General features: G+C 45.8%; 1 protein-coding gene across 7 annotated transcripts; it reads right to left on the bottom strand.

Moving 5' to 3' along the window:
- Positions 1-530: 530 nt before the first annotated feature.
- KLHL24 (kelch like family member 24) lies at positions 531-23,772 on the bottom strand. 7 transcript variants are annotated; one of them, XM_066193978.1, is made up of 8 exons: positions 23,691-23,772; positions 23,489-23,593; positions 15,753-16,740; positions 10,599-10,783; positions 9,631-9,749; positions 8,375-8,563; positions 7,764-7,952; positions 531-6,585 (listed from the first exon to the last, which is right to left on the bottom strand). In XM_066193978.1, exons 3-8 carry the CDS (start codon positions 16,670-16,672, stop codon positions 6,385-6,387), a joined length of 1,803 nt encoding a protein of 600 aa, XP_066050075.1. In that variant the 5' UTR covers positions 16,673-16,740; positions 23,489-23,593; positions 23,691-23,772; the 3' UTR covers positions 531-6,384. The 7 variants fall into 7 exon arrangements, with proteins under 7 accessions (XP_066050075.1, XP_066050076.1, XP_066050074.1 ...); XM_066193979.1 differs by having other exon boundaries at positions 23,489-23,590; positions 23,691-23,765; XM_066193977.1 differs by lacking the exons at positions 23,489-23,593; positions 23,691-23,772 and adding exons at positions 20,186-20,279; positions 23,052-23,201.

A 23,772-nucleotide genomic window follows, 5' to 3' on the forward strand; every position in this document is an offset into this window, starting at 1 on the left:
CAGCAGTCACTGCTGGCCTGCCAGTTTTCAGTAGCACTCTACCAGTCTTGCCCCCTGCTCTGCCACGTGTGTGGGGGATCCTGAGATGGCCAACCCTCTCATTTTAGGAGAATAAACCCACAGGATTCTTTCCAACCCATGTTTTGCCAGTCGCCTTCCCAATGTTTTGTTACCTTTTCCCGATTTCCCGTGATGGTCTTCCCTTATGAGTCCGTGCACATTGTCTTCCCATCACAATGCCCAGGACTAAGCAATATTTCACATCCCACCCCGTTTTTTACTTTTTCCAGTTTTCTTTCAAGTTTTTCCCTTCTGTGCAGCCTCCAGCTTGCCTTTATTCCCCTTGGTAGGACAGAAAGATGAGCAGGGAAAACACCTAGACTGGGAGGCAGAACAGATCAAAGGAGACTGCACAAGGAGCAGAATCCAACAAGTTACATGACCCAAAAAAAACCCAGGAGGGAGTTTCCTCCTTGTACCACCAAGCCCCACCCTGGAACTTCTCATAAACTAAATAAACCACAGTGAGCTATTCAAAAGGCAAATGTTTATTAGATACACAGAACTTTAAAAAACTTTCAAAGAATTATGCAAGAAGTATATTTAAATACGACAGGTGTTATTGCAATTGTGCTACATTACAAGATCACTTTTCTACTGTCAGCACAATCTGAAGACCTTAATGTTATATGCGAGATCCATTACATTGACTCTGGCACACAGTAAGTGGTCTGAGCTTCCCTGTTCAAATGTCCTTTGTGCTGCACCAGGCTGTTCTTGAGGGCAAGATCAGCTCTCCGTGGAACTACAGCTTTTATGTTTCAGTAAATAAAGGAACTGGCAAGGAGTAACAAGAACTGCTGTCTTCCTCAGCAAAACAAGGAAAATCAAAATATGATTTCAGGCAAAAATATCATATGAGTAACAGTTCAGGAGGTAAACTCTCTTTCCATGGCCAAACAGTTCCTATTAATCCAACTCCAAAGTGCTACAGGTGCACCAAAAGGAGAATGACTCATAGGTCCAGCATTTACACAGATGGAATTAGTAACAGTACATTACATTCAAGTCTCTTGATTTGCTTATTGCCATGCTGCACCACATTATTGCTTCATATTCTGTATCTTGAACAAGAGGTTGATGACTTTGGAGAGTTCAGAAATATCACAGAGGCTACTGACTAATATAAGAAACTGTACAGGTTAAGGACAGGAAGTCAAAGACTGAACTCAGTCCTTTGTCACTGAGGCGTGCTGGAAACAAAAGAATAGAAAGAAACAAATACTGATTTCCCTAGATTAAATCTGCCATAGCACTGTAATAATGAAAGCATTCTAGGCATGTTCTAAACAAGAAGTTTAACTGTTCTAATTAATGAATGGCAAGATTTATTTCTCCTAGGAGGACATTAACAGTCTGGACAGTAAGACCAATCATAATAAAGGTAATAAACTGGGAGGAGTAATCCAAGCTCTTTTTCACAATAGATAAAAATACAGATAAAATTCAAGGCACAGGTATTCTCAAAATTAACACACATGATCTTCTTTGGAGCTAATCATACGAACTAAGCCCTAATCACACTATTAACTAGCTGTACACAGGGCCTTTATGTGCATCACTTGTAACAGCACTATCAGAGAATGATCACAAAATAATTCACATACAGATGTGCACACATAAACGTATCAGCATAGACTGGATCTCTACAGTAGAAAAAGTATTTCTGCAAATAGCTTACAGTTCTTAGACAGTAATGTTATCATGAACTTGTGTGTGACGCAAAGGCAGCAGAGAACACAGAGTCACAGCTGGCTTGGGCTTGGTGGCAGGCTGCAGGTTTGTGGCAATGCTCACAGCACTGACACAGTCGTGATCCATTTTAATTAATGCCATCTGAAATAATTCCATACTGAGGAAACTTGTGTGCTAAACGTATTTTACAAAACCCAAAGCACTGCTTGACCCTCAACCAGACAGCAGGTTTCTGCTTAGAAATTCCAACTTACCCCGTAGGCTCCTTTTCTGAGTATATGGTGCTCAGATTTTTTAAACCAGGCACAACAAATCGATTCGTTTGTAATTTCCTGTGTACGTGAGACTACATTCAGATGAAAATATTTGCTGTGCCTCACAGTGATCAAGTCTTGTGAGACTCTTAATACTCTTGAATTGGGTTTTGCCATCTTCTGTGGTGAAAAAGAGCCCCACAGGTTGAATTGCCTATTTGGGCAATTCAGAAAAATGAACCCCTGGCTTTCCTGAGCATTGCTGCTAGCAGACCATAAGAGTATCTGCATCTTTATTGCTAGAGCTGAGTTCAGTGAATTGACAAATATGAAACGTTTCTACCACCTGAGTTTCAGCATCTGGAATTGCAAAATTATGAGCACCCTGAACACCCTGGTTTCAGCAAGCCCAGCAAACAACAACCCCCAGGCACACTGGGTCTCCTCCTGCCATCTCTGAGCCTGCTCCAATGCTTCTCTCTCATCTCTGCCCTCTGGAGCTGGAGTCAGCTCAGCCTCTGCTGCCCAGCACCCCCTGTGCCTCGGGCAGGGGGAAACGTCAAAGTCACAGACAGTGAGTGGGCCTGCTTCTTGCTCTGCCCTTGCAGCAAGTCAAAGAAAAAAAGGATAAACAAAGTGTATGCATAAGATAATGAGGTGAACTCAACTACTCTGAGGAAGAAACTGAACAGGCAGTAGCGTCCCTGCTCTCAAGCACAGGTGACCAAAGCTTCCTCTGAATCTCTGTCCAGGTGAGCATTTCCTCTTCCTCCACCATCAGCCTCTCTCAAAACTTCGCCATGTTAAAAATACTACTTTAAAAAGCTTCAGTAAATTACGATAAGGGTCCATATCAACGTAACCTGCATTAATATCTCTGCTTCAACAGAGTACAAACAAAGCTATCTTTGATGAGAACTGCATTGGTGCCAATTAAAAGAAGAAAAAGTAACAGTACAATCTGGACGCCCTGGTGCTGGAGGGGAAAGCAGAGTGCCCAGTCCCCCAAATGCATACCAGACACACAGTATAAAATGGAAGAGAATCCACAGATTATGCCCACCTAACCATTCCCAAGCAGGGAGCCTGCAGGTCCAACTCCACCATTACCAGGCAATGTTCTGTGGCTGATGGCTGTAAAAGGGGAATGCTTCAGCCACAAGCCAAGGGCTACAGGCTGCATGTGCTGCAGTGATCAATAAGCGATTCAGAACCTTCCAGAAGCCTGGCTGCAAGAAAGCAACTGTCTTTTCAATTAATACCACACTGCTAAGAACAGAAGTGGACATCAAAATAGAGAAGAAAAATATTTACTCATTTCTGTTTAGCAGAGTGAAGACAATTCTTAGAATTTATTTTTTAGGTGTGGCTTGGAGATGCTTGAGCCCTCCTATGTACAGTTGGACTGAAGTTACATCTTTGTGCAGGTGCTCTAGAGCTACCAAACCCACTACCATTTATGATGGAAATATTTTGGTTATAGTAGATGACATTAATAATTTTCTTTCCTAGCTGAGGCAAAGTAAAAAACTAAAACCAACTTGCTGCTCAAGCCCATAAACTGCAAGCATCTAGATATGCACAAGAGTGAGAGGTTAAATCTTTGAATCCATCTATACCTAAGTGAAATGCATTGGAGAACAAGTGGCTCAGGAATGCAACTTCCAAATCAATGCATCCTTCTAGAAAAATGGTACATTTTCATTAAATCAAGGTCAAATTGTTCTTTTCTAGTACATCTAAGAACAACTGTTGTAACAGAGCAGGCTGTTAAGTGCAAATTATTTACAGAGTAAACAAGCAAGAAGAAAAAACTCACTGCCTGTTTTAAGGAAATCATTGCATAAGTAACTGCCATTTAGCAGTGCTCCACACCTGTAACTGTTCAGCTTTGATACAGGTTCTCAAGAACTGTAAGCAGAACTTTTCGGCATCTACATTTCTGCATTTACTGGTTCATTAAATGCTGTCATTTTCAAAAATAGGTAACAGTACATAAATTGTTAAGAAAAGACAACTAAACTATAAAATGAATCTTCAAAACCATGGAAAGCAGTATCTTGTTATTTACAGAGTAGTGCAGTATTATAAACACAGATTAAATGACACTGTTCTACACCTACAGAATAAGCACTGTTTAAAACAGTAGAGCATGACAACATTACGAGTCTGAGTACAAACAAGAGGAAATCAAAGGAAAGGAGAATATTTTTCAAATTGCATCTCTAATGAAGTGCTCCTACAGTCTTTGACATTTTCATTTACAATGATGGCACAAGCTATATACACTGTTAGTACATGAAATCAGTAAAGGGCAATTACCATTGCAATCAACAGACCTTATTCACAGGTACTGAAATTGACATTTCAAAGTAAAACTTGGTGAGCAGAAACAGATGAAACTTAGAAAAGGATTAATTTATCTGATTCATTTGTCTTATATTACCAAGGGATTTTCTCTTTAGGGCAATGTGAATGTACATGCTCAGGGACTGACTCCTGATTAATCGGTGATATGCAATAATTTGTATTTTATCAGTATTCTTACTGTGTCCAAAGCAGTGTTTGGTATTCAGCCAGAAACTCAAATTTGTGTCCTTTCCTGAGGTTACAAGTTAATGAATCCCAAAGTGCAGCTCCCAGTGCTCTTTAAGACTCATGACCATGTTACTGAAAATGGTGACTCCCAGTTTGGCATAGCTTCACTGAGGGTCAGAATTTCCATCTCGTGAAGAAATACTCTGGGAAAACAGATGAGGAAAGTCCAGTGGAACAAACAACGTTCCAGAGATGGTGCTCGTTTTCACCCTCCTGAGCAAGCACAGAGACCAGAACCCCGAGGCCAGGGCTGGCTCTGCAGGGGTTTTATGGGTTTTTTTTTTCTGCCCTGGCACTGACCAACTTCCCTACTGGCTGCTGTCCTCAGAATTCCTTTGAAAGGCAGTTCCTGAGGTTTTTGGTGATTTACAGGAAATTGGTACACAGACAATCATACTCATTTTCCAACTCCCAAGTGCTATTTCAGTTCTTATGAACTTTATGCTTCGACTGTACAACTGTGTACTGGAAATGAGGAGTCCTAGTACAGAAATCTAAGGATTGAAAAAAATACCTTGACTGAAAAAACCCCAACCCAATAATGGTGGTGCATCAAAATGCAGGTGCTTTCTAGGCTTCAAAATGACCCAAAACACATCATACGGCTACATGGACAGGTCCACAGATATTTTTCTGGTGAAAAGGAGGGACCTTTCCAGAACTTCTCCACCTGTGGCCAAGCAGCTTGTACAGCAGTTTAACTGTGCTACAGAAAGTGATTGTCTGACAAAAGGCCAAGAAATGCTTGCTGGATCCTCTGCCATCTCTGCAGATGAGACATCCAGAAGACCAATTTATAAGCTGTAGGGCACAAACTCAAGTCCCCACCTCTACCATCAGGTAATTTAGAACGTGATTCAGAAAACTGGGAGAATCCAGAGTTCAACATCTTTTTTTTTCCTCAAATGGTTTAGACATTGCAGTGAGCAAAGGATGAACCCAGTAACTTTCAACCTTCACCCATACTATTCAAAAAGATAAACATTGGGATTCAAACTTTGCCTCACAGATGCATGCCTGAACCCACTGGTTTTCCACATCATGTAGCCTTGTACTTTGCTGGACATTTATCACCACTATGAGTAAGTTCCACAGGGTTAAGGCACACAGTCAGCACTGCAGTGTGTTGTAGTGGCTCACCAAACAACCAGTTTCTCTTTCAGAAGAAAGCATTCCTCAAAAATTCTCATTTTGTCCGATGTAGCTTGTTTTGTTGGTGTTTTGATTTGGTTTCTTTATGTTTGGCTTTGTTTTGTTTCGTTTTTTTAATTCCCACCCATGCATGACCTGACAAAAATTCTACTTGGTTAAGCCAAGTAATCTGCTTTTAGGAATGATGCATATGAATTATAACTGAGCTTTGTAAATTATGGATAATTATCCTAGATGATTCTTTGGGATTCACTTGCCTATGCATTTTTCCCATTAGCAGAACTGGAAACACCTTGAAGATATTGCTTTTAAAGACACAGGCACAAATGCTGAAGGCACTTTCCCCCAAGGTTTTAATGACTAATCACACACAGGGCAAACTTTCCGACCACTGTACAACGTCCTGCTCTCCTATCAGAGCCCACAGCAGATATAACTGAACTCTGGTTACTGGATAGGTTTGTAGACTTGTTTGCTAAGTTAAATTAACCCTTTTTCTAAAGGCACAGGATAGAATTTTCATACGACACTTAGGCAGGGAATTCCCACTTCAGGAATCTTTAAAAAGCCTGTCTTGCAGCAGACCACTGGATTCACTGTTCTTCTTTTTCAAGAAAAAAAAATATTACAGTTTAAAGCCTTTTTCATTATATCTATGAATGGTGACACAGCCATGATACGATACTGGCCTGGGCATGGCTGCTACTCCTGTGATAATGCCCGTTGCAGGGTCGTAACAAAGAATAGTGTCTGTGGCTTCACCGTTCTCCCGTCTTCCACCAAGGATATAGATCTTTCCATTACACACAGACATGCCACAATTCTCCTGTTGCAAGAAAACACAGGGGAATACACAGTTATTTAAACAGCAAGAGTTGATTCATGCCCCAGTGTCTGCCCCAGTGCAGGAGGGCAGCACTGTGACTGCCTTCTGTAAACAGCCTGGCCTATAATGCTCCCCCCTGGAAGGGCCAGTGCAGAAAGCACAAAAATTAGGGAAAGCAGCAGCACAACCCACAGAAAAGACTATTTCAGGTCTAAGCCTTTACTACGTGTAGCTCAGACAAAGGGAACAATGGAATACAACTGAACACTGTACTTACCATTGAAAGATCTGAGATAGGGAAAGAAGGAGAGAACAAAGGTTTTCAGAAGAGGGACCACAGTAAGGTACTATTAATGCAAAGAATGGGAACAAGGAGAAGCACCTTAGAGGAGTAACAGATAATGAAGAGGGACGCAAATAGGGAGAGGAAAGAAGGCGTGACTAAAAAGTGCACAAGAAAAGACAGTGCTTTGTCTTACTTGAAGCAGAGATAGGATTTTATTTCTTCCTCAAAAGCAGGCAAGGAAAATTACTCAGTTAAACAGAGAACACAGATTAAAAGAGGAACAGAGGGAAGGCTGGGAAAAAAAAAAGAACAAATTTCTCTTAAGGTAATACTATAGAGTATGTGATTGGTGTTTTTAAAACGTGGGGAAATGTAACTGCTGCACACACACTGCACTACTGAGGGGACACGTTCAAATCCCGTTCAGTGCCCCTTGTGTGGAAATGAAAGCTCTCACTGCTGAAGTCAGACACTTTCTGTGCTATACAGTGGGGCTTTTTCACACTGTAAAAACAGCCTTCAGTATTTCCTGTTACACTGAACACTGAAAGGCTTTAATCCATTATCAGGAAATTACTCCCTTCAGTCTAAATGAAAACATGCAGCAGAAGGTAATTTCTATACAATGAAATCATCATCCACTAATATTGTTTTTCAACAGTAACAGCTCTCAAGCAAAGCCTGGACTCCCTAACAGTGACACCCAGCTGAAGAGCTGCTGCTTTAGAAACTTGCTCTTCTGTGAGGTTTTGAGTTACATGAAGAGGTAAAGCAAGAATGGAATCAGAGATGCTATCCTTTCAGGGATAAGCAAATGTACACTTCTTCAACGCTAAGGTAACAATGTCAAAAATTACCTGTCAGCTGTCTGTGGGTTTTGGTTGGTAATTACCTGTCTGCTGAATGTATTCTGTACATGCATCCAGTAGTCCTCAATGGGGTCATAGCAGTAGATGGCTTTGGTGAGCCCACCAGCAACGTAGATCAGGTTGTTCAGGGACACGGCCGTGATGCATCTCTTGGCAATGGGGATGGTGGCACGGAGCAGCCAGGAATTGGTATCGGGGTCATACGACTGCACCTGGGAACAAGGACAGGCCTTTCAGACTGAAAGCCTAGCTGAAGGAATAGCATGCCCACACAGTTTACACAAGGAGAGGCAAAGCAGCAGTGCCTCCCCCAAAATCACAGAGTCAATGGAGATGCAGATCCATATATCAATAACTTATACATATGCACAATATTTGACATTGTTTTCCAAACACTCCCATTTAAGAATTCACAGAACTTGTGAAGCCAATGAGATAAGCAATGTATCCACAAGAAAGACTACAGTCACAGTGTATCACTCAGTTAACATTTTCCACTCTGTATTTTTTGCATTAGAGTAACTCCACACTCCATCCAGCAGAAACCAGTTGAAGCAGACCTCCTGCAGGGCCTGGTTGTAAACCAGCAATGCTGTTTGCTGTGGACTGATGCGAGCCAGGAGAGCAAACTGACCTTGTCAGAACAGGTGTTGTCATCAGGGCCACCCCCGATGACAAAGAGTTTGCCAACACAGCTGGTGACCGCCGGGGAGCTCACAGCCTCCTTCAGCGGAGCCACCTCGGTCCAGCGGTTGGAGAAGGAGTCGTAGCACTCCACACTGCTCAGGCGGTTCTGCCCGTCGTATCCTCCCACCACGTACACCTGCACAGGGGGGACAGCTGCCATCAGGGCCTCTTTACAGGAGGTGTTACAGTTAAATAGCTAACTACATTGATTTAAAGCTGATTTGCTACGTTTGTCAAGGGATACATCCATCGCATTTTTTATTTGTACACAGGAGGAGAGGAGTATGGACTAAAAATAACAGGTAAAGACTCCCGGGAGAGTTCCATTCAGTCACATGTGGAATGACACTGCAAACACATGCCAAAGCATAGTATTATTAATACTGCAGTGGAAACTTCTAATTTGAATAGCATTTGTTAGAAAAGGCATCCCTCTGTATTTCTCTTTTTTTAGATAACATTCAACAACAACAGCAGCAGCAAACACCCATCTGAGTTTACCTTTGCTTTTCTGGCACTTTGCTTTTTTCCCTACTTGCTTACTGAAGTATTTCCTCCTCTCAGTTTGTAAACTCTACTTTCTTGTCTCTTCTTTCATATTTAGGAAGCAGAGCTCCTCATTATTTGTGATTACCTTCTTCCCTCTGCTTGCTTAGCTGCACGTTTCATGTCTAAGAAGATCAAGTGACCCTACATGCACATCTTTTCTAACTTTCACTAAGGGAGTCCCAACTAGTGGTTTTATGTTCAGGCATATATTCCTTCAAAATACAGCAAAACCTCCCATTTCCACACTCCATGTGTTTGCTTAATTTCAATATAAAGCATTAAACAAAACTGCTGACATTCAGAGTAGTGTCAGTTTCTGTTAATAACAACATGAACGGTTAGACAGCACTTCTGAAGCACAGGCAAATCCAGATGCTTCTTTGCTTCCCAAAAAATTGCTTCCTGGAAATCAGCCACTTCAATGATGAAACAACAAAACCCCCCAAAAATAAATGAGCAGTAAGATGATTTTCATGTCCATGGGTAGTGTCTGACTGATGAAGAGCCTAATTGCTTAAGTATTTTATTTGAAAACACGTATTTTTAAAATTACTGGATGTGAAATACAAAGTAATACTTAGATATTTTCTCCACTGTTTTCTTACACCCAGCAAACATTCCCAGTACAAAAAAATGAAAATATACTTCTCTTACTTTACCCAGAAGAACAGCCATTTTATGTCTCCATCTGCCTTTATTTAAGGAGGCAACTCTGATCCAAATGTTAAGTTGAGAGTTATAAATCCAGACATCCCGGCTATTGATTCTTCCACCTTTAAAATGAAACACATGCCAAGCTGAATAATCATTGAATGGGTAATGCTGACTATGAACATGCCCCTCTAGAGTGGGCAATGAGAACTTCATATCCCCTTTTGGGATGTAGCAAGGATCTATCAGTATTTATACATTACACTAAGAAGGTAATTTGCTGTAGATTTCAAAGATGAAATCCTGCAGTAAGTTGTTTTCCTCATGCTTTCCTTTCCCATAAGGCTGAGATCACACCAGATTACTTCCTGAGGCTGGAATGCATTTTAATGGCTTTTGCCCAAGCTCTTCAGACTTCCCCTAGTGTCAGTACCCAGATGAGACCCGTGAACTCCCCTGCCCGTGGCACATCCCCCCTTGGTTTCACACTGTTCAGATGACACAGGCACCCACACCTGAGGCCATTTCTCCTGTCAAAGCAACACACAGAGCCTGCTGTCTGAACCATCAGCTGCGCCCTGTCATTGTCCCTTGCTGAAGGACTGAACGAGCTGCTGAGAAAAGCCTGCTTGGGATTTTTTTGTCCATAGCTTTCCCAGCTGTTGCTGCACACAGGCTCCTGCTGTATTTCAAAGCAGCCCTTAGCTGGTCTCTTTAAATACAATTGATGGCCTGGAATCAGCTGTAAAAAACTGCGGATTCATGCCAAAGGAGAACTCCAGAAAACACTTTTGTTTACAGTAAGATTGTGCTGGGGCTGGTGCTCACAGCAGCAAGTGACTTTCAGCTGAGCTTCTGGAAGTTCACAGTACTTAAAAAGCAAACCAAAACAAACACACCCCGCACAAACAGGACACAACAAAACCCAAGCAAACAAAGAAAGAACTCTTCACTTTTTTATGATTATTTACCTGAAACAAGAATATCATTCCTCAGAGCACACACGGCATACTCAGACTTGGTAAACTCTGGAAGTTTAGCCAGTGACTTCCACTCTCCTGTCACAGGATCATAGCACTCCGTGTATGGCAAATTAAACCCTCCAACTCGTTCACAGCCTCCAACAACAACTATCACCTCAGAATAGCCGGTTGATCTAAAACAGTGAACACAGAAAATTAAGACGTAGGAGATAATTATTAGAGAAATATTTATTAGATAGATATTTATCGTTATTACATGGAGGCCAAACAACATTGTCTTCAAAACTCTGTGAAAATCAGAAAAAATACTATTTAGCTTTAACTTCCACAACAATGCAAAAAGAAAATAGAAGAAAGAGTCATTTAGCGAACAGGTTTTCACTGCTTCCAGCTGTCTCATTACACAGCAGGTTACCACACTGACAGGAGTCCTGTGGAAGTGGCGGAGTTGTACTGCACAATGCTCTGTGTAAGAACCATGTAATTAAATAACATACATTAAATAGAAAGCCCCTACTATAATAATATTTTTCCTTTGACTGCACACAGAATCAGAACAGAAACAAGAGTTCAAACCAGGCCAGAGACAATGAGATGAACAATCTGTTTGACAACGAAATCAGTCTTCGTTCCCCCTCCTGAGCTTTACAGAATTAGTAATACTTTACAGCACCTAAATATTCCAAGTGTTTAAAAGCAGAAGGAATGTAGTTACCAAAATAAGGAAAACCAAGAAGACCTTAGAGCCAATGCACAGTAAAATGGAAAACAGCAGTGACAGGACAAAACATTAAGGAATACTGAAAAAAAATTCAAACTTAAAACCGAAAGCTGAAACTCAGTGGGAATAAATCAGGCATTAAAACAGTCTGCAATGTACCCAAATAGACCTTTAAGTTCTGTTCCACACACTGATTATCCTTCCGCTAACCAGATGCTTCTGCATTATACATATTCTATATTCACAACAGTAACGAAACTTATCTAACAAAAATCAACGCACATTTGAATGTAGAGAATCAACAAACTACCTCTGACGCGCAAATCAAACTGCGACCACCATTATTGCTCCTCTAAGACTGATATTTTCTTGTCAGCATTTGTCAAGCTCCTTTCTTTCAGGGCATTTTAAAATTAAAGCAGTTTGCACTGACATTGTTGTTTCAAGGACTGCTGTCAGTTAAGCAAAACTGAACACAAGATTGATTTTATTTCTGATGAGCCTTTTTGTTGTGTTGTGCTTTGTACTGTGTGAATACGCTGTGAATAAGCATCTCATAGAACAGCCATTCACGCTATTGCTGAGTACTGCAGTCTTCTCTCAAAAATAAAGAAAAAAGGACTTATGACTGGATTTGAGGCAAAAGTTGCACCATCTGTCCCTATAGTTCCTAACATGAACCTGTGCACATATTCACCTATAAATCCTGATGAGGCTTTCCCTGTCTTGAAACATCATGAATAAAACCAGTGAGGCACTCTATCTCCTTGCCACCACACTGCAAATTGAAATATTCCATACGTGTTTCCACCCAGAATACATCAACAGGCAAAGGCAAAGCTAAGTGCTAACACTCTGCAGGGTGAGAAAACTGAGATGTGTCTGAGGAACGGCATTTACGCACCTGAACCCGCAGGAGAGACTCTTGTCAGCTGCTCAGCTTTGAAGTCACGCTCCTTCCTGGTTTCTATGTATTTACTGTTTACTGCTTTTGGCTTTTTTGAGGAAGAGCTCTGAAAAGAATCCCTCAAAGGGTAAGAGAGGGGAAGTTCCTGTGCCAACAAAGCACTACCCAAGAAAAGAACTTCCATAAAAGCAAGACGCTCATCTGATAATTTGCCTCAGAAGCAAGCCCAAAGACAGCAGCTGTGTACAAAGAGGTTTGTCTGTGCATTACTTTCTAGATTAGAATTAAGGCCTCCATTCACTCACTGGAAAGATGCTGTGACAGATTATCAATCTTTGGTTTGAAACGAAATGAACCAAAAGCCTTTGCTCAGAAAGAGCAGTTTATGAATAGCTCTAATGGAGTTTTTCAAGAAAATATTCCTTTAGCACAGTATTTCAAATCCAAAGATTTTCTTAAATGTTTGAGTACCTATATGACCATACTCCTTCTTCGGGTAAGAAAAATGAACTCCACTGTATTCTCTTGAACAAGTCTTGAACTGTTCAGGTTTTATGGTTAGTTCCAAATTTATTTTGGTTGTGTTTTTTTTTTTTCAAATGACAGAGCGCACACCCGGTTTTTAAAAAAGTAAAATGTGGCAGGAATACACAAGAAGAACACCCAGGCAAAGCTAATTCCAGAAACCAACTAAGGATATATTTAAATGAAAGTTGGAAAAAGCTGTGACCTCAACCAGTGGTACAGGAGCCCTTCTAGTAGCCCTCGGAAGAAACAGTGTGAGCAAAGTAACACAGGTGTTAAACAGGCTGTAGGGATTCCAGGAGACACAATCCCACCAAGAACAGGAGCATCAAATGGAAAAGAGGGAGTGAATGACAATCAACAGCATCACACAATTCCATGCATGCCCAAGAGCAGGCTTCCCAGGGCTCCTGAGCTCCACACACACACACCTCTTGAGGAGCTGAGAACACCAACCAGCACAGCATGAGCTGCACAGAAGAACTTGTGGTAGGTCAAACAGATCACATTCAAAACCATGGAAAGTTCAGAAAACAAATTACATAAATCCAAACAAACTGCAGAACTTCTGGTAAATCACTATTTTTTTTTTTCCTTCCTTGCTGTTAAATCAATTTTGAGTAGAAAATGAAGTAGCAGACAAAATGTGAAGTGAAAGAGAAACCCATCTCCAAGTGGAAGAAGAAGGGGCTACATTAAAGCTTTCCAAAGGCAACCAAAAAGGACATGTTAAAATGCAGAAACACCCTAACTTCTGACTGAAGAGCACCCTCATGTATTGTTACCAGAGACATTCACAGCAGCTTTGACCAAAGTCTGAGGATAACTCAAAGCACACAGCAGGAAGAGCCCCTGCAGTTTGGGGGATGGAAGCGTGTTACTGCTCACTGCTTGGTCTCAGCTTGGAGACCTGATGGGCAACACGACCAGGAGGGACAGGACAGGCTGACAGGGAGCAGGAGGGACAGCCTCAAGATGTCACTGTGTCATTCCAAGTCCACGACTGAAAGGCCCTCTCAGAAAGAGCTGCATTTGCCAACCATGCCTTAATGGCAAAGAGAACAGTTACGCCACACTTTAAACTTCTATTTCCTTCAGGTAACTCTTCACTGGCTTCAAAAACAAACAAAATAACTCCAAAACTCAACTTGAATTGCAGTGTAGTCTGTTCTTTGGAAAAACAAGTAGAACCGTTTCATCCACGGGTGCATCCATATCCATACAACCGATCTCAGTTTATATCCCAAAGTTTCAGTTAAAGCACTGGTTGTGGGGATTTTGCTTATCCTGCAGCCTGTCACCTTTTAGAAACAGTTTCTATAGAAAAGACATTGGAGGAAAGCAAGGAAAAGGAAAAGAGCTCTCCATTGCCCTCCCCTCCCCAAAGCCCCCCAAAATGCCCAGAAAAGGTGCAATGAAAAGATGGGGGCAGGGGGAGCTGGCAACTATTTAAAAACATCTCCTTTTGCTATAGGCAACGGAAACAAACAGACAACAGAAACAAATGACAAAGAACTATTCCATGAATGTAATATAGAAAAGGGGAAAAAATTCCTGCTGGCATGCCAGCCAGTTTTTCTCCTCGTAAATTACTTCTCTTGTTCCTTCCTACTCCAACTCCCACTGCAGTTCAACAAACTCGGCAGTAAAACCAACAAACCCCCCCAGCTTCAGGAATCACCTGTATTAGGCAAGGTACTTCACTTGCCAGCTGGAGCCCCACTCTGGGGATGTTCAGAATTTCAAGCACATACATACCCCACACTGACAGAACTGAGTGTATTTGCCTTCCTCAGCCAGTCGAGTAAGAAAAGCAGAACAAACACCAAATCAAACACTGCAGCTTGCACCCCCTCCAACTGCCTGAATTCCTCCTCCAGCCCAGGAACGAACACTGAAGCAATTCCCAAACTGCCCTCGAGCCAAAGAACCCCCAGGGCAGTGCACAGCTCAGAAAGGCTGGGTGGGAGCAGGGCTGCAGGGACTTCAAGATGAGTTTCTTCTCTCTCAGGACGGGACTGAAGACTGGAAAGTCACTAATGGGGCAAACACTGCCAAGTGGGTTTTTAACCCCTTAAACGAGACTTTAACACCTACCAAAAAATAAATGTTCCCTGCACAGTCACTGCAGAGTAACCACCTAGGAGTAAGAGTAAACAAAGAGGAGTAACTCCTAACACAATCTGTTTGTCTAGACCATCATTGCATCACCTTAATGTAACATATGATTTTATAAAAACCTGCTCAAATCGGCTGGAGTGAACTATAAACTATCGTCTCTACTATCGTTGACCTGAGAAAATATTTTTCAGGAAAAAAGGAAACATAATAGTCATTGCTCATAAACGCCACTAATGGATTCTTCCTCATTTCTTCTTGCAACCTCAGTCGCCTATTTGTGTAACACATTATTAAGCAGCAGCAATTCTCAATTATTAAAATGTCACCGAATGAGCACGAAATGCTTCAGGAACTGTTTCATGATTCTTTAAAAATACAATATTTTGTTTCTTTACAGTGAAGAACCTGTTGTTCTGCTGTCTCTTACAAATACACGTGCTACTCCATCGGTAAAATATTTGTGATGTGGCAAGGAAATGCTCTGAATACATAATACCCCATCCACATCCTTTGTGGTGTGCTGTACATTTACATGGCTCTGTTACAAGAAGAAAGCTGAGGAAACGGAGCGGTTTACCCAACACAGCACAGTGAGCTCTCTTCAAGACACTGACATTGTATGAAGGACCTTAACATCTCCCCTAACAAACCTTAAGTATTTCACTTGCAAGGTAATACAACTTCACTTACCTCTTTTCAGGGCAATAAAGTGCAAGGGGAAGTACAGAAGCGTAACTGCAGCAGCTCCAGAATTTAGCGAAGTAAAATAATCCACAAGACATTTTTCTCCAGGCACACACATATCAAACACCTGTACATCAAATGATGTCCCCCTGCAGAAAAAAAAAGGTCAAAAGAATTTCCTCACCTGCGTGGCCTGGTTCTGGGAGACATCATCTCGTTCCCAAGGATGTGGTATCGCCTGGCCTCGTGCAGCAGCTGATAGCACTCTGGGGAATTCTGAATCAGCTGGTCCACTTCCACAGTCTGCACAAAGTAGTTGGGGTGCAGGAGCGGGAGCCTGACGTGCGTCAGGAGCTCGTGGAGCACGGGCCGGCGCAGCTCGACCGCGCGGTACACCCAGCGCATCACGGCCTCGAACACCATCTCCTCCTTGCTGATCACCAGCTCGTCGCTGCAAATGTAATCAATGAGCTCGTCCTTGCCCAGCTCCAGGAACTCCTCGTGCTGGGACACGTCCTCAAAGGTCTGCAGCGCGAAGTTCCTGCACTTGGTGAAGAGCGTCTTGAGCGAGTGCGTGTCGGCGAAGCGCTGGATGCCCAGGCAGTTGCAGGGGTCCAGCTGCTCCTCCAGGAACTTGGCGCAGGCGTCGCGCAGGACGCTGATCTGGAACAGGCTGGACGTTTCGAAGAGGTACTGCACGTTCTCCGTGGTGATCTTCACCTTCCCCGTGTACACGTACTGCAAAAAGCAATCCATGGCCTCGGCAAAGATGCCGTTGATCTCCACCAGCATCTCCCTGCTCTCCCTGTGGTCGTTGCAGAACATGGCCCTGAAGTAGCTGCTGCAGGCCGAGAGCACGGCGCGGTGGCACGGGAACTCGCGGCCCTCCACGCAGATGATGACATCCGTGAACAGCCGGCTGTCGCGGAACTCGTTGAAGATCTGGAGAATGCTTTCTGCGTGGGATGATCCCGAGGAGAAGTCGAAAAACTCAGGGCCTGACAACGATTTTGGGTCCATTTCAAAGACTTTCCGCTTGGTTGCAGGGGAATCTCGTATCCCGCTCTCCTCTCTATTCAGTCTGCGTCCCAATATTAGTACCATTGTTACATCAGTTGGCTATAGAGTCATTGAGAAAAACTCGCCGAGGTTCTTCTTCTCAGTGCAACGGTCTGAAAAATCAAAACACCTCAGTATTCAGTCTGCCACACTCTTAGCTGCATCACAGGAATTAGACAAGACACTTGTTTGCTCACTCTGACAATTGGTGAAATTGGTGACCTTCCTTGGAGGTGGCACGGGGCAAATTAGCGTCCACCTTGCCCAGGGCAGCGCAGCACTGCCAAGTGTTGAATGCAAAATATCCCCAGCAAACAGCTGTCATGGATGGCAGTTTCTGACTGTCCCAGCATCACCGGTACTGCATTAGTGTGCAAGAAAAAAATCCTCAAGATCTCAGCTCCAGCAAATCACTTGGCTGACAGAAGCCAAAGATTTCCTGGATAACGATCCAGAGCTTGAACTTTTCCCTTTTTCCAGTTTGATCCTCCTATCAGCTGGAGCCTCCAAAGTGCCGATATAACAGCACTAGTCAAAAGGGGGGGGGGTGGGGGGGTGTAAAACTGAAATTCTAAATTTAATGTAGAAATAATTTTTAATTTGATTTTTTAAAAATTTTAGATTAATTAAATTAATTTTAATTCTAAAACTTAATTGAGCAACCACTCCATTCTCATTATGAAGTCCATCATAATGAAGTCTTATAACACCAGTGTTAAATAACAACCTGTGATCTCTACAAGTAACCTTGACTGTAAGTTTTGACCTGTTCAGTCCTAACATCTAAAAATTAGTTCACTGATAATCTATGATTCAGTTAAAAATTCATGTAAACTGCTAGCACACGAACCAGAATGAAAGATGAACTACATTTTCTTGTGTAAAACTATTGGAAATATAACAAATGACAGATTGCTGAGGACAGGGAGATTTTCTCTTTCCAAAGCACTACTGGCAAGTAATTATTAGCAGAAGTTTTTGCTTGAACACCCTCCAGTTTCAAGTACAAGTGTAAAGGTTCCTCCCAGCCTGCAAACACACACATTATCAGAGCACTGAAGTTGCAAAAATCAAATACTCAAACGTTTGCATGTGCCAATATTAAAGCGTGTAGGTGAAGAAAATGCAGCTGACTTTGCAAATAGCACATTTTAGAGGCAGTGGGAGCAACCAACCTACCACAACAGGGCTTTTTGCCTCTCCTGAGCTTAAAAATGATCTGGATGAATGTACACCAAGACATACTGAGGTAGCAAGAGGCTGGCAAAGCACCCTCTCAGGCCTGGCATTGCTACAACTCCAAATGCTTGCAATATTTATTTCTACGTCTACGAAGCCACAAAAACTGAACTATTTTAAAGTTTACGGAAATTTTTTTTTCATGCCTCCCAAGGTTTTATTCAGTTTCCCCGAATGCACAGTCAGGAAACACCAACTCCTCATGGCAACTTCATTTCCTGATGAACTCCCACCCTCAGAGCTGCAATTACCCAGTCCCAGACTGGCCACGTCATCACTTAATATAGAACACAATGAACGTGCTTTTTTTAAACAGCCGTTTTACACAGCACCTTTAAAAGGCACCATCGGAACAAACAGCAGGGAAAGAATGCAGGCTGTACCTTCACTCATTGAGAAAAGAGCTTCTAAAACTATCATGCTCCCAACAAAATTTTTTACACACACTTACACGGCAGATTCTAGGCCTGGGGCTCATTTACCCTAGGAAATACTTCGTTTTAATTTGATTTCAAACAGGACCAGTTGTCACTCTGATGCCTGAAAAACACTGTTGCAATGAGCCTATCTAACAACTGATTGCTTCAGAGAGACTAACGAGGCACAAATGGACAATCTGATCCGTAGCTGACATTCTATCCCGCCTATTGCACAATCACCTCACCCTGGAACGACACAGGCCCGACACAAAACAACACCAACAACCACCCCCAGCACCTTGCCAGCTCTGCTGCCAAAATCTACCCCCTGCACCGAATTCCATCTGCAACTAACTAGGCACTACTAGCCTGAGAAAGCGGGCATAAACCAAGCAGCAGCAGCTAAGGGAAATACAACAATGCAAATATAAACACTAAAGGCTGAATTCCAGCATCGCAGATCTGAATCAGATGAATTTCACATAAGCTAATGGACCGTCTCCAAAGAAAGCTGGCCTGAAATGAGAAGCAAGACCCTGACGGTGCATGAAAGGGCAAAACACAGCAACTAAGTAAAAATTCTTCAAGATGATATCTTTCTCATTATGTGAGAAGTTAAGACAGCACTGTATTATGCAATCATTAATAACGAGAAACAAGGGCTCTGGGTTACAACTGCTCACTGAAGGAAGCAATGATTTCTTTATGCCTGCAACACCACAAAATTAGTGGTCAGCAAATGGTTTTTTTTAATGTCCCAACAGTTTAAAGAAATGGGAGAATGGAAAAAAAAATACACAGAATAAAAACTAATCAAGGGGATAAATACTGTACACTCACAGATAAGATACTAAAAAGGAGAAAGAACTCCACTCCATCACAGAACGTCCTGTTTTCAAATGTACTTTCCTTCAATTTCTGTCCAGTTAATTACTTCTGCAGGTTTGCTTCAGCAAAACAATTTCACAAGCCTATCAGTAACAGCGTCACATGCTCAGCTCTATCACATATACGTGTTCCCTTCCTGCAAATCTTGCTCTGGCAGTTTTAAAATGTCACCTTCCAGCTGCCAAAGTGGGAAAGGCAGAGGGGAACCTGTGCCTGGGGCTGAGCAAAGGGGGGAAACAGCAGGACAGACCTGGCTGCACCTTCCCTGTATGCAGAGGTACTTACACACCTTACCTGCCTACAGACCCTGCACTGTAAACACCGGTCATTCAGAGAATTTCACACTCAGATCTCTTCAGTAAACTTAAAGCAAAAGAAAAATACATTTCTTCCCCCAAAGACAAGTACTGGGAATTAATTTGATCAAAGGGAAAAAAATAAGTCAAAATCTACAGGATTGCTTGTCAGAGCAAGGGCCAACAAGGATGGATCTTAAGCATTCAGAGTGTGCCCATCTGAAAAACTGGAAAGGAAAAACAAATCACACTTCCAATCAACAGGCTTTAAAAACGCTTTCCGAACACAGACACGGCTCTGACACGGATGTCACCTCACACCCATGTATTTCTGAGTTAAGCTGGGTTCACCACGAGTTCAGGTTCCTCTATTTCCTTCACCTACACCATCTGTAAGCTTGCCTACACAAGCTGCTCAGGAATACCCTACGATCCCAATTCAGAGGCCGGTAGGAGCCATCCATAAAACGTCTGCCCTGACACCTCCTCTCAGTAAATCCTCTTACTCCAAACACCTTTACATTGCACTAAACTCCTTCCTCTATTGCAGCACCCAGGTGTGTGTTACCCGCCTCCCCTCACCCAGGGCTGCGCCAGCGGCCGGGTCTCTGTGCCCTGCGCGTCACCGAGCTCCGGGGCGAGGCCCTTCGGCGACACCTTGTCCGCAGGTGTGCCCGAGCTCCAGAGCCCGCCCTCGGGCTGTGATTTCCGAGTACCTGAGGCTGCGCTGGGCTCCTGCGGCTGCCAGGGGAGGTGATGTCCGGCCCGTGTCCCGCTGCCGGCTGCCGGCGTGGCCGGAGCGCTGACCGCCTGCGAGGGGAGAGAAGGAAGCGCTGGGGAGGCCGGGCCGGCAGCGCCCCAGGAACCAAAGCAGCTGCGGGAAGGGTGTTCTCATGCCGGGGGCTGGGAACCGCAGCCGAGGCGAGGCCGGCCCCCGGCGCTGTGTGATGGGAGATAAGGCGGCGCGGAGCGGCGCGCAGTTACCGCGGGAGGCAGAGCTCGCTCCCCGGCGGAACCACCGCACGTGTCGTTTTGTTTGGAAAGGAAGAGGGCGTGGGGAAGAGAGCGTAATAACCTCTCCCTCCGACAAAAAACACAAACGCAACGTTTAGCTTTCCGGCGTCTTTCTTTGTGGTGTGAAAAAGACCAAAACGTTGTTGGTTTTAAAGAAAAAAACAACTCGTGTTCTACAGCGGATACAGAGGATTTGAACGTGTAACATGAAGTCTTTAACAACACCGATTAACTAGTAAACAAGACTTCAGTGGTCGAGCTGATTGACATGGTGAGAGTTAGCTGAACTGCGTAAATGTTTTATTCTAAGACACTATCTTGATTTTTGAAAAAGAATGTCAAAATTCAATAGTAATCCAAGCTAGTGACACACACAAGAAAAACCCATTAAATGCCCTCGAAAGTTGCTCAGCAAAAAACAGGGACTGACTTGGACGCGAGAGTCACGATTAAGTAAAACAAAACAAAAACAAGCATTGAAAAGGGACATCTTGAAACTGCAGAGCCCTTTACGCATTGTTTTGTAAACAAAAAGTCTCTCAGAGGGGAAAAAACAACTTATGTGGGGAAAAGAGGAAAAAAGTACACTGCGTAGTATTATTATTAATGTATGGGGAGGAAAGAGCGAAGAAGTCCCAGTCCTTTGGCACGGCTGTCGCTGTTGCACTCGATTCAGATTTTGTTGAACCAAACCCCAGTCTGAGCTGCGGCCACACTGCTCCCAGGGCTCCGCGGTTCAGCCGGACGCCAGCACCACACAACCGACACCGAGCACTGCCCGCGGGCTGGAGCACGGCCCGAGCCACCGGGAACCCGGCGGGGAAAGCTGCAGAACGGACCCGCCCGGCCCCGGCCCGGCCGGGAGCCGCTCCCCCAGGGAACGGCGCGGCACCGACACCGAGCGGAGCGGCGGAAAGCGCGGCCGGAGGCGGCGGCACAAAATGGCTCCTCCCGTCCCGCCCTCCAGCTCACCTTCACCCCGGGCCGCCGCCGCGGCCCCCCCGCGCCCCGGCCAATCCGCGCCCGCCGCCCCGCCCCCGCCCGCCCGCGCGGCCAATCCGCGCCCGCGGGGGGCTCGGGGGCTCGCGCAGCCCCGCGTTACGAAACGGCCGCGGGCGGCGCGGGGGCTCCGCGCGCCCCCCGCCCGCTCACCCCGCTGTGCCCCGCTGTGCCCCGCTCACCGGGCTGTGCCCCGCTGTGCCCCTCTGTGCCCCTCTGTGCCCCGCTTACCGGGCTGTGCCCCGCTGGCCCCGCTCACCGGGCTGTGCCCCGCTGTGCCCCGCTGGCCGGGCTGTGCCCCGCTGGCCCCGCTCACCCCGCTGTGCCCCGCTGGCCGGGCTGTGCCCCTCTGTGCCCCGCTCACCGGGCTGTGCCCCGCTGGCCCCGCTCACCGGGCTGTGCCCCTCTGTGCCCCGCTCACCCCGCAGTGCCCCGCTGTGCCCCTCTGTGCCCCGCTTACCGGGCTGTGCCCCGCTGTGCCCCTCTGTGCCCCGCTTACCGGGCTGTGCCCCGCTGTGCCCCTCTGTGCCCCGCTCACCCCTCTGTGCCCCGCTCACCGGGCTGTGCCCCGCTGACCCCGCTGTGCCCGCCGGCGCTGCCCGGGGCTGGGGAACAACACCAACACCACCACCAACACAACAGCAACAGCACCGCGCACCGCCCCGGGTCCCGGCGCTGCCCGCAGCCCTCCCCCAACGTGGCACGGCCGCCGCGCTCCGCCGGCACGGCCCCGGACGCGCTGTCCCCTCCGCGGCGACTAACGGTGCCGGCCCACCCCGCGGCCCGGCTGTCCCGCGGTGGCCCCCCCGCCTTCCCCGGCGGTTCCCGGCCCGCCGTGAGGCACCGCACCCCTCGTCCTCCCAGCCGGGAGCGCGCCCCGCCGCTCCGCACTCACAGCCGGGAGCGCGCCCTGCCGCGCTGCGCCCGCGGGAGCCGCCGGGGTCGGGGTCGGGGTCGGGGCCGGTCGGCTGGGTGGGCGCGGAGCGGAGCGGAGCGATCCGGAGCGGTGCAGCGCGCTCGGGCCTCTCCGCCGCCGGTCGCGCTGCCAGCGCCGCTCAAAACAAAGGGGCTGGCGGGGCATGTGACCTCGGAGCCACCGCACATGATGTCACCGGCTCCGCGCGGCCCTGGGAGCTGTAGTTCCGCCGCCCCGCCCGGGACGGCCCCGCTGCCCGCGGCCGTCAGCGCCCCGGGACGAGCCGGGGACAAACGGCGGCGACGGGAGAGCCTGAGCGGCAGCAGCGATGGGCGGCAGCGGTCTCCGTGGCAGCGAGCTCTTGCCATCGCCGTCCCTTTGCCGGGGCCGGGAGCGCACCCCGCGTACCCCACAAGTACACCCGACCCACCCCGCCCCGGGAGCGGGCGCAGGCTTCAGGTGCATGGGGACGGCACCTTGCAGCTGGACGGTGCCTTGCGCCGGCTCTGCGGAGCCCTACCGAAGCCCTCCAGCAAGAGCCGGCTCCCAGACTGAAAACAACACCCTGTCTTGGGGTGGGTGTTCAGCCTACATGACCGAAACAAAACCTATTACATGAAAAAAAAATTAACCAAGATAGAATCTTTGTCTACCTGAGCTACAGCTCCACCCAATTAATTCAGAATTCCCAGTTCCTCTTCAACAGTAACACAAAAGAGAGTGTCCCTGTCCCTGCTGACCACGGAAAGCCAAGGTCATCTTTAAGTCGGGACACTTAAGAGAGAGCTGTGCTGTCACAGCTGGGGGTCCCAGTGGTGGCAGCCAGTCAACTGCAAATATAAAAGCAGGACCCTGGTGTCATCGCCCTGCAATTCCATGAGCAGGTCTGAGCCTGTCCTGGAGCCCAAATTCGCTTCATATCCAAAGTATTTGGACAGTGGCCCATGCTCCAACACAGGCTGATGGAACATGCCTGGGAGTATGGAAATTTATTTTTGTTCTGCCCTTTAGCATAAGCAAACTTGCAAGCCCATAATGCAGAGTAGCGAGGCGAGGGCAGGGACATGCATGCTTAAATTAAGATCGTTACCTGGTACTAAATGAGGCCTTATGCAACGCCGTGGAGCTGATGTGGGCAGGTAACTGGCTGTGTTCTCCTTCCTAGAAGGATGACCTCCCCTTTGGCCCCTTGCTGCTAAGGGAAAGGAAGATATACAAGTTCTTCTATTAGCTCCCCCCCACTTTGCTCTCCTGAATGGTGGATATCAATCCTAGGCATAATATATCTTTACCTTTTGGCGACCCTCCCCAGTGTTCTGAGCCCAGGATATTCCCAGGAAGCGCAGCCAGCCGTGTGCTCTTGGCAGGAGCTGA

This window comes from Chamaea fasciata, unplaced genomic scaffold (assembly GCF_029207755.1).
Source record: "Chamaea fasciata isolate MVZ Bird 193981 ecotype frontalis unplaced genomic scaffold, bChaFas1.0.hap1 SCAF_11, whole genome shotgun sequence".
In the NCBI taxonomy this organism is placed as follows: domain Eukaryota; kingdom Metazoa; phylum Chordata; class Aves; order Passeriformes; family Sylviidae; genus Chamaea; species Chamaea fasciata.